The following is a 12,708-nucleotide window of genomic DNA, read 5'->3' on the forward strand; positions in this document are numbered from 1 at the left end:
AGCTAGGTATCTTCTAGGCTCATGCAGCAAGCCAGTGTCTGAACTGGTGTGGGACTGGGACTTTCTGACTTTCAGGCCATCACAAAATCTTCAAGGATTTGGGGAACTCGAATTCCCTGCTTTCTGTTTCAGTCATAGTTAGATCGTGGATTTTTAAAAATAATTATTTGCCTATGTTTTCCATCAGATGTAGTCCCCATAAAATTTCCACCACCAATTCACCCATGCATCATCACCTCAGTCCCTTGTAGAGCGTGGATTATTTTAGAAGCAAGTTGTGGGCAACACCTGTCACCTCTGGGGGCTCATGCCATGGTACAGCGGATGGTTAGTACTGGGCAAGGTGGGGATGGGTCATCAGCTGGGGTCTACATGATGGTTCCACTGCTCCCTAGCTCTGTGACCTCAGGCAGGTTACCTAACCTCTCTTTGCCTCATAGTTCATCACAGGGTTATTGTGGGCATTGAATAAGGCATATTTATGTAGTGTGGATTTGGGTGTTTCCTTGGTAACTAGAGGAGCACCATGCATTTTAGCTGGTATAGTCCATGCACAATAAATATAGGTTGGATCAACAGATAACCCAATTCCTTGAAAAGTGGAGGTTTGGTACTATCTGGGGTCACCGCTGTTCCCTGAAGTATGTGGTAGTGGCAGCTCAGAATGTGCCACACAGAAGACACCATCCAGCACAGAGAGATGACGGCTCATTTATGGTTGTAAGATTTATGGAGCAAAGAGGAGTGGAGAGCAAAGGCTCACTCCATAAATGCTACCACAGGGCTCAGACTTGAATCCCTGTAGCCAAGGTCGGTTCTGTGAAGCCTGAAGGTTACTTTTCATGAGTGTTACAACTTTGTAGAAGAAATCAATTGAGGACCACAAAAGCAACTTAACTTAATTTGCTTCCCCCCATCTTTTAAAATCAAGACAAATAGTAGCCCATTAACCTACCTTAAGAAAAATTACTACAAAAAGCAATCAATGTTAACCAGTAAATCCAACTGATAATACAAGCACACATGATGTCTCTGTGTGTTGTCAGTGAATGAAGATTGACAGTGTGGACATAAGTGAGGGTGAAGGAGGAAGAGAAATATAGAGGGAGAAAGGGGAGGGTGGGGAAGGGCCAGAGAGAGACTGGGAGGGAAGGAGAAAGAGCGGGTTTGTGAACTTTCAGTAATTATTCCACTTAGTATTCACAAAGCAATCCCATACAAGCATTACACTCCTCACTCTCCATACAGGGAAACAGGCTGAGTAGCCGAAGTCCCATCTCCAATGCCACTAGGTCGGAAGTGCCAGGGCCCACTTTGAAAGGCCTGTTTGATTCGAGGTACATGCTTTTTGCTCAAGTCTGTCCTGTTTCCCCCTCTCTGTTCGCTGACTCTTCTGTTTCTTCTTTTCTCACCTCTCTCCCTTACTCTCTTCCCTTTATTACTACCTTCACTCTCTCCTGACCACTGAATGTCATTTTAATCTTGGTTCTTGGCATCTTAGTGTACCTCTTCCAGAGACTTTGGGGTGTAAGTCATATTTCTACAGTCACTCCCTTCTCTGACTTGTGTTGACGGCTCAGTGCTATTTCTTGCATATTCATACCCAGGCTCTAGCTCCTTCCACAGCCTTGTGGCTCTTTATCCCCCCTGCAACATAGGACATGTTTTGGGAGTGGGCTGTGGAGAGGAAGAAAGAATCTGAAGGGGGAGTAGCCTGGTAGAGTGTAATTTTCTTGAATTTTGAAATTTAAAAGTGTGTTCTAATATTGAATTCTGCTTGTTGTTACCGAGAATAAGATGGAAACTCTGCTTTCAGCGTGATGGACGCTCGCCCAGTAAAGACTGTTCTCTTGATGAGGACACAGGACTGGGGGAGGGGTCTGCTGGACATCCCAATGCACAGACCCAGAGGATTCTGAGAGTTGGAAGGGATTTTGATGCAAAATTTTGCTTTTATTTGGGAGGCTGAGATAATTCCAGCATTTTGGCCAATATATCCCCCACCTTCTAAAATCAGCCTCTGAAACTGAAATGTCATCAGAGGCCACTCCCCCACCCCTTCACTTACTAAATGCCCACTTGGCTCCCTGAAGATCATCTCTGAAAGCTGGATCAGGCGATGCTGTGTTCAGGCTCGTGTACCAGTGGCAGGCCTAATGGGATGTGAATGCCAGGGATGATGCATAGTCTTTGACAAAGGGAGTTTTTGAAGCAACGAGCTTGTTCCTTAACTATTGCATGCCCATAGATGATTAGATGTGGCAGGTGGAGGAAGGATATAGAGCAGGATAGCAGGGTGAGCGGCTCATTAAAATGGGGCAGGTTGAGCGCTCCCTGGTGGTGCAAGGGGTTACAGCACAGCGCTATGAAGCTATCACAGCCACTGCAGCAGGAGTTCAATCCCCAGCCCTGGAGGTGATTCACATGGCACAGCAGACTTCTCCTGACCAGCTCCCTGCTCCCCTCAGCAGTAGATCTGCCTGTTCTGCTCCCCACTCTGTCTCCAATAAATCCTCTGGCCTGTACCCTAGTTCTTGTATGTACAAATAAATAAATCTTTTTAAAATAATATAATTTATTTTTACATCATTTTATGCATTTTTTCCATCTCAATAAGTAAATCTTTTAAAAAAATGGGATAAGATTGGAGGTTTTAAAGTTTTAAAATGTAGATGTCTTAGGGTGCTTATCCTGATGAATTGTAAACTACATTGGCAAGGGGTATAAGCAAATAGTCTGTTGCCTTTGTTTGATCTGTCAACATTACAACAGCCCTGATTCAGTACCATGATAAGTACATTTTACAGATGAAGAAACTGAGGCTTAGCAAGGTAACTCACTTAACTAACTTACCCACAGTTTGCCTGGGCATGATGCTAACCTGTTCATGTACTTTTTGCATGCCAGCTGTGCAAGAAGAAAGGCAGAGGAGCCGGGAGCGGGCTGAGAGTGAGGCAGAATGTGCCAGTAGCAGCCATGAGGATATGCCTGTGGAGAGGATTCTAGAAGCTGAACTTGCTGTTGAACCAAAGACAGAATCCTATGGTGACATGAACATGGAGAACTCGGTATGTGCTCTGGAACCTCCACCCACCTCCCATCTCCTGGACGGGACTGGAGATGGAGCAGGGTGTATTGCAACTCCAGAATCATGCCTCAATGTGCTTTTGTTCCTTTCTCAGACAAATGACCCTGTCACCAACATATGCCATGCTGCGGACAAACAGCTTTTCACTCTCGTGGAGTGGGCCAAGCGTATCCCCCACTTCTCAGATCTCACCTTGGAGGACCAGGTCATTCTGCTTCGGGCAGGTAAAGGTTTCCAGGGCACTTGTCTTCTTGGTATAGTCGTTTGGGCTGCCATCTTGAAATTGGAATGGGGTCCCCAAACAAGTGACCATTTGGGCTGTTATCCACCTAAGCAGATGACAACACAAATCTATCTAGGGCTGTTCTTTTTTATTTGTAAGTTCTTCCATTTAGGTGGCCTGCCCCCCCCCCACTTTTACTCCCAAATGAAACGCTGTTAGTTAATGGAGGAATAAAACTCTTTTATTCCATGCCAGTTTCACCATGGCTCTATTATTTGATTTAATTTTCCAAGAGAATTAAGTCATTGTGATTGAGGTTAATCTGAAGTAGTGTCTCATTATTTTCATGCAATTGGAAAATAGAGACCTTCCCATTTCACAGGGGAAGAGACTTCATTCAAGCTTGAGCTAGATTGATTCCAAGGTGCCTTCCTAATTTATGAGTCTTTGTGTTGTGTTCAGTGCTGGGACACTGTGCCATTGACATAAGCCATCTCTCCTTTGTCACCGGACCAATAGGAAGATTGGCTGAGCACTGGGGGCCACTCCACTCATCCCACACCTGTTAGATAATGAGCAGTCACTGAGCGTCAACCAGAAACTACATTCCGTGTCAGGACTACTAGAAAATGCTGAAGAAATAAAAGTGGGCTGACAAGTCCTGGGCAGACACCATGTGGCCTCATCACGTTATCTGCTGTGGCAGCTACCATAGTGATTAGCACCTGTTAACAGTTTGATCCTATTTGTTGATTGATGAGGGTTGGGGGGTAGAGGGAGGAGAGTCCTTTTCCTCAAGTGGCCATGTGGGCGGCGCTGGGAGACTGGGGGTGTGGGCAAAGCCATTAATCAGGAGACCTCAGTCTTATCTTTTGTTTTCTCATTAATTAACTGTGTGGTCTTAGCCAGCTTTAACCTCCCAGGGAATAGTAATAGAATCACTGAACGATTCTCAATGGAGCAAGAATGTGGTAAGTGTCGTCAGGCCCCCTCCGTCTCTCTGCAGGCTGGAATGAGTTGCTGATCGCTTCCTTCTCCCACCGCTCCGTCTCTGTGCAGGATGGCATCCTCCTGGCCACGGGCTTACATGTGCACCGGAGCAGCGCCCACAGCGCCGGAGTTGGCTCCATCTTTGACAGGTGGCTGCTCTGGCGCGTGTGTGTGTAATATATGTGATGCTGATGGATGCATGTGCCTATGGGAACTGGGGTGTGTGTTCTGGGGTGTGGGAGGGACAGCTTAGACAGCTGCTTGTGGCTGGAAGCAAAGACCAGTAAGCACATGAGGTTGTGACCTGGGGAACGAAAGCAGGGTTAAAAGAGATTTACTGGGCCCTCCCTGGTGGTACAACAGGTTAGAACACAGCATGCAAGCTAACAGCAGCTGCTTTAGTGTGAGTTCGATCCCTGACCCCAGAGGTGACCCACATGGCACAGCAGACCTCTCCTGTCTCCCCACTTCTCCCCTCACCCTTGTACTTTATCAGTCTGCCTGTTTTTCTCCCCACTCTGTCTCTGGTGAATCCTCTCACCATCCCCTACATCTCTGGCCTGTACCCCAGTTCTGTATGCATAAATAAATCTTAAAAAAAGAAAGAAAGAAAGAAAGATTTGCTACCCAACGTGGAGCCAAAGGCCAGTGTGGGGCTGGGCAGCTGGGGAAGTTGTCAGATTCCAAAGAAGAGCCTTGTCATAAACATGACCTAGTAAGTTGGGCTTGGGGAGGGTGAACTGCTCTTCCTGGGGGCAGGAATGGGAAGAGGCTCCAGGATGAGCCTACAGCCATGTAGGAGGCAGGAAAGCAGCTGAGGTATTTGCTGGACTCTGTAGCAGCAGGCACTCTGGTGTGTGTGGTCAAAGCAGACCCACCCATCAGGCAGCCAGCAGCCCAGTCTGGGATTTTGTGCTTTAGAGGAAGCTAAAGGAAGAGCCCTGTGGGGTGAGGAGATGAATATAATGAGTGGGGAGTAATGACTTGAGATGGAGGATGGAGAAGTGGAAAGAGGTCAAGATTGAAAATAGCCCCTCTGTCCACTAGCAGGCTCCATGGCCCCTTTCTACTCCATCGTAAAGGATGTTGGCCATGTGCATGTCACCCATGATGCCCCTGCCCTTTGCCATGGCGTGTTTCACACAGACCAACATGATCGTTGGTGGGCTCAGCACCTGTCACGGGGCCAGACAATGCCTGCCTTGCCACAAGCATCACCCTCCGCTGTTCTTCCGGGCTGGGGATGCCCTCACCCTGCTGTGCTGGTGGCATTTCTACTAGTTTCCCAACCCTGAGGCTGCCTCTCCATCCCCCACCCATGTTCTCAGCTTCCTGCTGGGTGTCCCTTGGCCTTTCCTCAGTTACTTATTGACTGCGTTGCTGCATGTTGTTTCCAGGTCTGTTTCTTCAATGAAACCATGAGCCAGTTGAGATCAGGAACTGCAACTTTCTTTCCTCTGAGCACCCCCATACCAGGCTAATGGTCTGGGAAAGCAGGGGGGGTACATGATCATCTCAGTCGCATTCATTTTATCAGCGCTTGACCTGGCCCTCCTGGTTTGCTCACCACCGGCCATTGTTTCCCACAGAGTTCTGACTGAGCTTGTCTCCAAAATGAAAGACATGCAGATGGATAAGTCGGAGCTTGGGTGCCTGCGCGCCATTGTGCTGTTCAACCCAGGTGACCTGTCCCTCCTCTGCGGTCGGCCTTGGGGCCTCTGACATTCTTTGGTTCCCCAGCTCGGCTGAGAGGCAGAAGGCGGTGCCCCGGGGCGGCCAGCGGCCCACTCTTTATGGCCTCTGCTCCTGGAGCCATCTCGCAGAGCCTTGAATGGTGTGGCATGTGCATGTTGGGAGCCGACAGAGGTAGCAGTGAAGGAGGGGGTAGAAAGTGATGAGATTATGGGTATTACTTTGGAGCAAATTCAATGGGATTGGTGTATAGATGTGAAAGAAAGGGGTGTAAAGTATAATGTTCAAGAGTTTTTTGTTTTGTTATCCTGAAACTTGGAAATGGAGTTTTCATTGACACAGATATGAGATCTTAGGCAGGGCAGATAGGAATCAGGACTCAGTCTTAGGCCATTACAGACTGATTGGTCAGTGTCCAAGGGTCGCTGTCCAGGAAGCAATTGTTTTCTGAGTCTGGTGTTGAGAGCAGAAGCCAGGGTGGAGGTGTGCACACAAGCCTGCCTGCCTCGCTCAGATAGGGAAGAGTGACACACACCAGCCTATCCAGGGAGCGTAAAGGTGGGGCAGGGAAGAGGGCCGAGGGCCCACCTACTTTGGAGATGGAGGAGAAAAGGAAAAAGACAGCAAAGGAGTGTGAGGAGAGAACCGGAGGAGTGGTGTCCTGGAGGCCAAGTGGGAAGAGTATTTCCAGGAGACAGTGATGGGTTTTGCCAAAGGTGCATCAAGGGAGATGAGTATTCCAGGGTGCAGAGTAATCCGAGCTCCTGCTTCGTCTCCAGAAGCATTGATGCAGGACATAGGTTGGTTCTCAGCTTGTGCCCGTCTCACCTGTCAGTCCTTGCTTAGCAGGCACTTGGCACTCAATGGAGGTATGAGGCACAATTTTGAGAATTGCTTGGATATAATGAAATTTTCAGCAGTGAGTGCCTTTGACTCCCAAGAGTTTATTGGGAGTTCAGGCACAGAAAGAAGAGCTGAGGACACAAAGAGCTGTCATTGTTTATGCCACCACTGTTCCCTACCCAGCCTGTCTGTGGTGGCACTGGGGGAGGTGGCCAGAATGAATGGACACAGACTCAGTGGAAGGTTTCCACCTCATGCGTGCATCAAGGAGTTCAGTCAGTCATCTCTTGCAGATGCCAAGGGTCTGTCCAACCCCTCTGAGGTGGAGACTCTGCGTGAGAAGGTTTACGCCACCCTGGAGGCCTACACCAAGCAGAAGTATCCAGAACAACCAGGCAGGTGAGGGAGTGCTGGAGAATTGTACTAATAACAATAAATATTCTTATTAATGGTTAATGAATGGCCATGTGCAGGAGGCATGGTCTGGATATTTTCAAATGTTATTTCATCTTCAGAGTAAGCTGAAAGTCACTATGATGTAGGCTCCTTGAAGAGAGCTGTCTTGCTCACTCTTCACCATCAGACCTAAAGCAGTGCCTGACAGATATATTATTTTACATGTTGGATGAACGAGCAAATGATTGCATGTCTGTGGCATCATCAGCTGCAGCTTCTAACAAGTTTCTGAGGCTCAGAAAAGTTACTTGTGCAGTATCACGGGGCTTGTATGGAGTGCACCTGGGATGAGAACCCAGGTCCAGCTCCTTTCACAGAACTAGAGCTTCTCAGCAGGGCTCCCAGCAGAACCCTACAGAAGATGACACTGGCTTTGGTAGCCAGGAATGGTGGCCACTGGTTCCCGAATCTGGGCTTAGGTTCCTCATTTGAAGAGAGGACACTGATCTCTGGTAGAGGTGTTCTCCAGTCATCAAAAAGACATGTCAGTGCTGTTGCCTGGATGAGGGCAGAGTCTGGGGTCCCAGGACAGGTGCTGGGGCTGGCCCCTGCGCGTTCCCTACATGCATCCAGCCTAGCCTGGACAGAAGTGAGCATCTGAGGCTGAGCAGGTACATAAAGGATGTCACTTGGCTCAGCCAAGTGGGTAAGTACTGCGGGCTGCCACCTCTGGTTTGCTGAAACTGCTAGACGGGAATCCTGGAAATACCAGGTTAGGGGAGTTTTCTCAGTGGTTGAGTGCTGCCTCCCAATGGACACTTTTCAGAAGTGCAAATCACAGGGGCTGTCTAGCCAGAAGGCAGAGATGAAAACTCTGTGGGGCAGGGCCTGCGTGCACAAGCGCCCCCCTCCTGCCATCACATTGGCTCCCCCTACACACACACACACACACACACACACTCACACTCCGTCAAAGTTGTGACTCTCCCTTGCTGCCAAGCACAGGAGCCAGGACTGCAGGGCTGTCGCAGACTCTGAGGGGTGTGTCGGTCTACACTGTCTACACTGCTACCTCAGCTCCAGGGGCCAGGATGGACATCACTCTAAGGACAGCCAGGGCCAGAGTGGATAGCACTTGTAAGGACAGGCAGCATTTTGCATATTGTAAAACTGGTATGTTGGTATCAAAAGCTGTATATTCATAGTTCCCCCAGTCTCCTCTGCCTTCTACAGAAGAGCTGTTTCCTCGCTTCACCCCTTCCCCCCTCCTGGTGGGGCTTCTGGGAGCCCTCTGCCAGGGCTTTCCAGCTAGCTCCCTGCCTCCCCCCACCACCCCCAGAAGCGCAACAATCCCTATGGTTGGGAGGTTCCTGTTGGTGTTGACTTCCATCTTTCTATGCGAGGAAGTCATCCCTACCTTCCTAGATGGCGCCTCTTTATTTTCCTTGGAAGCCTCATTTCCTTCAAACTTCATTAGCATAAATGTAGAAGCACACATCTCCCGGGAGTTCCAGTTTGAACCTTCTAGTGAAATAACTAACGTGCTGCTCAGTGGCAGCCCGACCCAACCCGGAGACTCTGGCTGCCATGCTTGGCATCCTCGTGCCTTTTACTGGGAGGTGTCTGTGGCGTTTCCATGCATAACTGTAAGAAGAAGATGTCAAAAGGATTTTGAGCAATGAAGGGCCACAGAGCAGGCTGGAAAATGGACAGGTGGAGGGGTCTAAAAAAGACGTGCAGACTTGAAGCAAGCCCACTCACTGGCCCTTTTACCTGCGTGGCCTCACAGACAGGGTGCTTGTGTGTGTCACACAGGGTGGAGTACCTGTAATGTGTGGGATGAGAACGCTGGGGGGAGGGGCTGCCTCCAACCCGGAACTTCTGCCTGCCCCCAACCTCTCACACCGGGCTTATAGCCCGGCCTCCAACCTGCCCATCTCCCAGGGAAGCTCCCAGCAATTAGCACATGCAGGGGGTGTCCCGCTCTCCTCCGAGTCTTTTGACCAGTTTTCACAGTGCAGATTGGGGTGCAGAGAATGGGGACACCAGCTTGCTGGGGTTGCAGACAGGAATCTCCAGGGGCACCAGGCTCTTCTCCACCATGAACGAGGGCTGAGGACGTGCTGAGACACGTGCACCGGAGTCAAAGGATGCTCCAGGGCCACGCGGCCCACCTCCTCCCTCTGACAGATTCACTAGTCCTCTGGGCTATTCCCGAAGCTCTAGAGGAGCAGGGTTTGTTTCAGCTGCCCTTTAGTGCTCTCTTCTGTCACAGAAGAGTAGAGAAGCCTCCTGCCCGGTGCTGGATGGCTTGTCCCTTGTCCCGGTTCCTAACGCCCTCTGTTCTCTGCAGGTTTGCCAAACTGCTGCTGCGTCTCCCTGCCCTGCGCTCCATTGGCCTGAAATGCCTGGAGCACCTCTTCTTCTTCAAGCTTATTGGGGACACGCCCATCGACACCTTCCTCATGGAGATGTTGGAGACCCCACTGCAGATCACCTGAGCCCCAGCAGCCGCTGCATCCCAGCTGGGACCACCCTGGGCAGGTGTGTGTGGACCCCACCTTGCACACAACCCTCCACTTCCCACCCCGACCCCCTTCCTCTTCCCAAAATGTGATGCTTCTAATAAAGAAACTTTCTACACATGCAACTTTTATAGGTGGAGTTTTGTATAAATGTGGAAGGTAACCTCTGTTTGCAAGGGTTGGGGGCTCATTCTGGAAGTTCTTGGGAAAACTAGCCAAGCCTCTGTACATATTTGGTTTAAATTATTTTTTCACTTGCCATGGAAAGTAAATGGACAAACAATAAAGTAATATATATGATATTGGCACTGCTTGGAGCACGAGGTGTGTTATTGTGCCCGGGGAAATGGTTTCAGATGTGGGAGGGATGGTGTTGGGGTAGAGCCGGAGAATGGGACACACATTCTGGACAAGAAATCCTGCAGCCAAGCTGCACACAGTCCCCCTTATCCAGGGTCTGGCAGGCCCTGGAGAGATGGGAAGAAGCGGTGTCTTTCATAGCCAGTTTTGATTATTTTTCTTCCTATGAATAGTGAGCAGAAAGGAACTTGTGCTGGTTGAGTGTAAGACCAAGAGATGAGATTCTTGGGTTCTGGGGGTTAGTGAGAGATAGCCCCATGAGGGATGGACTTCCTGTCATAACCAGTGACCTGCAAAGGACCAGAGTGTGACAGGTGCATTTTCCGTTCTTATCTTTGCTAATTCTATTCAGCCTGTTTTAAAAGGGGAAGAGAAAAGACCACTCCAGTCTACCTCCTGGTGGACTTAGAGCCTTACTATTTGCTAGACAGGGTGATGGATTCTTTTTAACTGACTCCACAGCCTGTCCAGCCCTTTATTTTCGACTCATCTTCCTGCTGCCTGCAGGAATAGGGCTTAGCAAACACAAACCTATGCTTTAGTGGGTGTCCTTCAGGTGGTAGAGTGTACAACCTAAACAACCACCCATGGCAGTCCTGACCTCCATGCCTGGCCTGGGCCTGCACAGTCAGCCAATAGTCAGGGCCTGTTGTGGATGTGGGAACCGACAACTGGGAAGAATGTTGTAGAAGGCTTGCGGGTGGGTGGCGATTGTTTTGTTTTTCATCAACCAACTCTCAGCAAACCACAGGGATAACTCTTCAGTCCCAATACATCCATGAGTGACCATACAATTCTGGAGAAACTATAATTCTTCATTCCTGGGAATAATTTAGGGATCCCTTAGCCTTAGACATTAAGTAATGAAATGAAAAGTGTAGTTATGATGTTTTTCCCTTTATGAAATTTACATTTATTGTGATTCATAGTAAAACGTTTGGAAGTGGGAGGAAACTAAAATTTAACCATGGGTTCCCGGCCTCTGCCAGCATGACTCACGGGATAGATTGAGTCCCTCACAGGTATCATGGGTCCTCTGGGACCCAAGTCCTGTTCTGACCTTTGATCCTTTCCTCATTGAACTGTAGCTCTTACCTCCAGCTTGATTTCACCACCTACTTAATAGATTTGGCTCTGAAATTGGTTTTCAACCGCTTCCAAAAATCAAATCTACCTTCTGTGAATGACAATTTGCCACCACTGGTATAATTCAGAGGACTGGGGCTCTGGAAGAATTTTCTGCCAAGTGAACTCAAGACTTCAGGCAATAAAACAGTAATGCCTTCCCCCTAGGAGGTCCACCAGGGCCCCTGATGTGGGATTGATTTAGAACTTTGCTAGGGAGTAGGGAGTGGGAGGGAAAGCACTCCCCCTCCCCTTCCCCTTCAGGGCAGGCAGGTGAGGAAGCTGGGAAAGGAGCCTCTGGTAGGTCTGTGGAGAGGAGGGTGGGAGACCAAACTCTTTCCCAGCCAGGGATAAGCAGTTTTCACCTTCTCAGTGGAATACTCCACAGATGTGTCTCTTGTGACAGTATTGACGCAGAACGCCCTCTCTGACCACGCTGAAGGGGCCATGCCCAGGCTGAGGCCGTCAGGGTGGCTCTTCCAGGTCCTGCAGCTGCGGGAACGCTGGACCCTTCCGCTCTGGAGGACACTTGGTGCCAAGACTGCTAGGCATGGGCGCCCTCTGCTGCCAGCTGGCGACATCACATTCACTTCCCAGGCAAGCGGTGTCCCAGAGGCCTGAGAGAAGTAACTGCAGGCCCTCAAAGTGATCACTACAAAACATCTTCCAAGTATTTTTTCTAATGTTGAACATTTTTAAGATTTACTCCTGAGCAACTGTCAGTTGTTAACTATAGTCCCCTCATTCTATACATTATATCCCCAGGACTTTTTTTTTTTAAGCTTACAACTCAAAGTTTTTGGCCACTAAATTTCCTCCTACCTCACTGAGTCAATGATCTTTTAGAAACGTGTTGACATTCTATTCTATGCCCTAAATGGAAGCAGAGGACCACTGGGCTTTTCAGGAAGCTCCTGTGCCCACCTCTGGGGTCTAGTTCTCTGCTCTGTTGGCCAGAGGTGACTGCCAGGAGCTCTGTCTGGCACCCTTACTGCCCAGAGATCCGAGACAAGAGAGACGGACACTCTCCTCTGCCCCTGAGTGGATGCTCACAGTCAGGGTGGTTAGACTGAGTCTGGGGTATGCCATGAGTGGGATGGGAGGAAGGTGACCCTGACTCATGGTCTGAGAGTGTGAAGGGGGAGGGCACCTTCTAAAATGAAAGTGGTTACCAAAGAGGGGGTCTGGTTGTGGGGAGACACAAAGGTGAGTTCCAGAAGCAGTTGCCCACTGCTGCTAATTCAGGCCATCGATCCTGCAGCCTAGTGGCACACATGCCCAGCAAACACTGTGGCTATATCACCTACTCTTACCCTCAGTGTGGGTCCACAAGGCAGTGCCCCAGTGAACTCCACTTTAATTAGGAGGAGAGCAAAAACTCAGGGATGTTATATAAGAAAATCAAGGTCACCTAGCCAGTGAGGGGCAGAACCCAAGCTCAGACTATCATAAATCACAGTACCTCT

At 49.3% G+C, this 12,708-nt stretch overlaps 1 protein-coding gene across 2 annotated transcripts in view; it reads left to right on the forward strand.

The window, feature by feature from the left end:
- The window catches only part of RXRG (retinoid X receptor, gamma), a 41,305-nt gene extending 31,240 nt beyond the window's left edge, over positions 1 to 10,065 (forward strand). Inside the window, exons 5-10 of one of the 2 annotated variants that reach the window (XM_004688418.2) lie at positions 2,908 to 3,068; positions 3,183 to 3,312; positions 4,318 to 4,450; positions 5,891 to 5,982; positions 7,130 to 7,235; positions 9,586 to 10,065. In XM_004688418.2, coding sequence (XP_004688475.1) covers positions 2,908 to 3,068; positions 3,183 to 3,312; positions 4,318 to 4,450; positions 5,891 to 5,982; positions 7,130 to 7,235; positions 9,586 to 9,733 — 770 coding nt within the window. In that variant the 3' untranslated portion in view covers positions 9,734 to 10,065. Of the gene's footprint in view, positions 1 to 2,907; positions 3,313 to 4,317; positions 4,451 to 5,890; positions 5,983 to 7,129; positions 7,236 to 9,585 lie in introns of both variants that reach the window. The other variant, XM_012729239.1, reaches the window with a different exon arrangement.
- Positions 10,066 to 12,708: the final 2,643 nt, after the last annotated feature.

Source organism: Condylura cristata, unplaced genomic scaffold (genome assembly GCF_000260355.1).
Source record: "Condylura cristata isolate star-nosed mole 26May11 unplaced genomic scaffold, ConCri1.0 scaffold00024, whole genome shotgun sequence".
Lineage (NCBI taxonomy): Eukaryota > Metazoa > Chordata > Mammalia > Eulipotyphla > Talpidae > Condylura > Condylura cristata.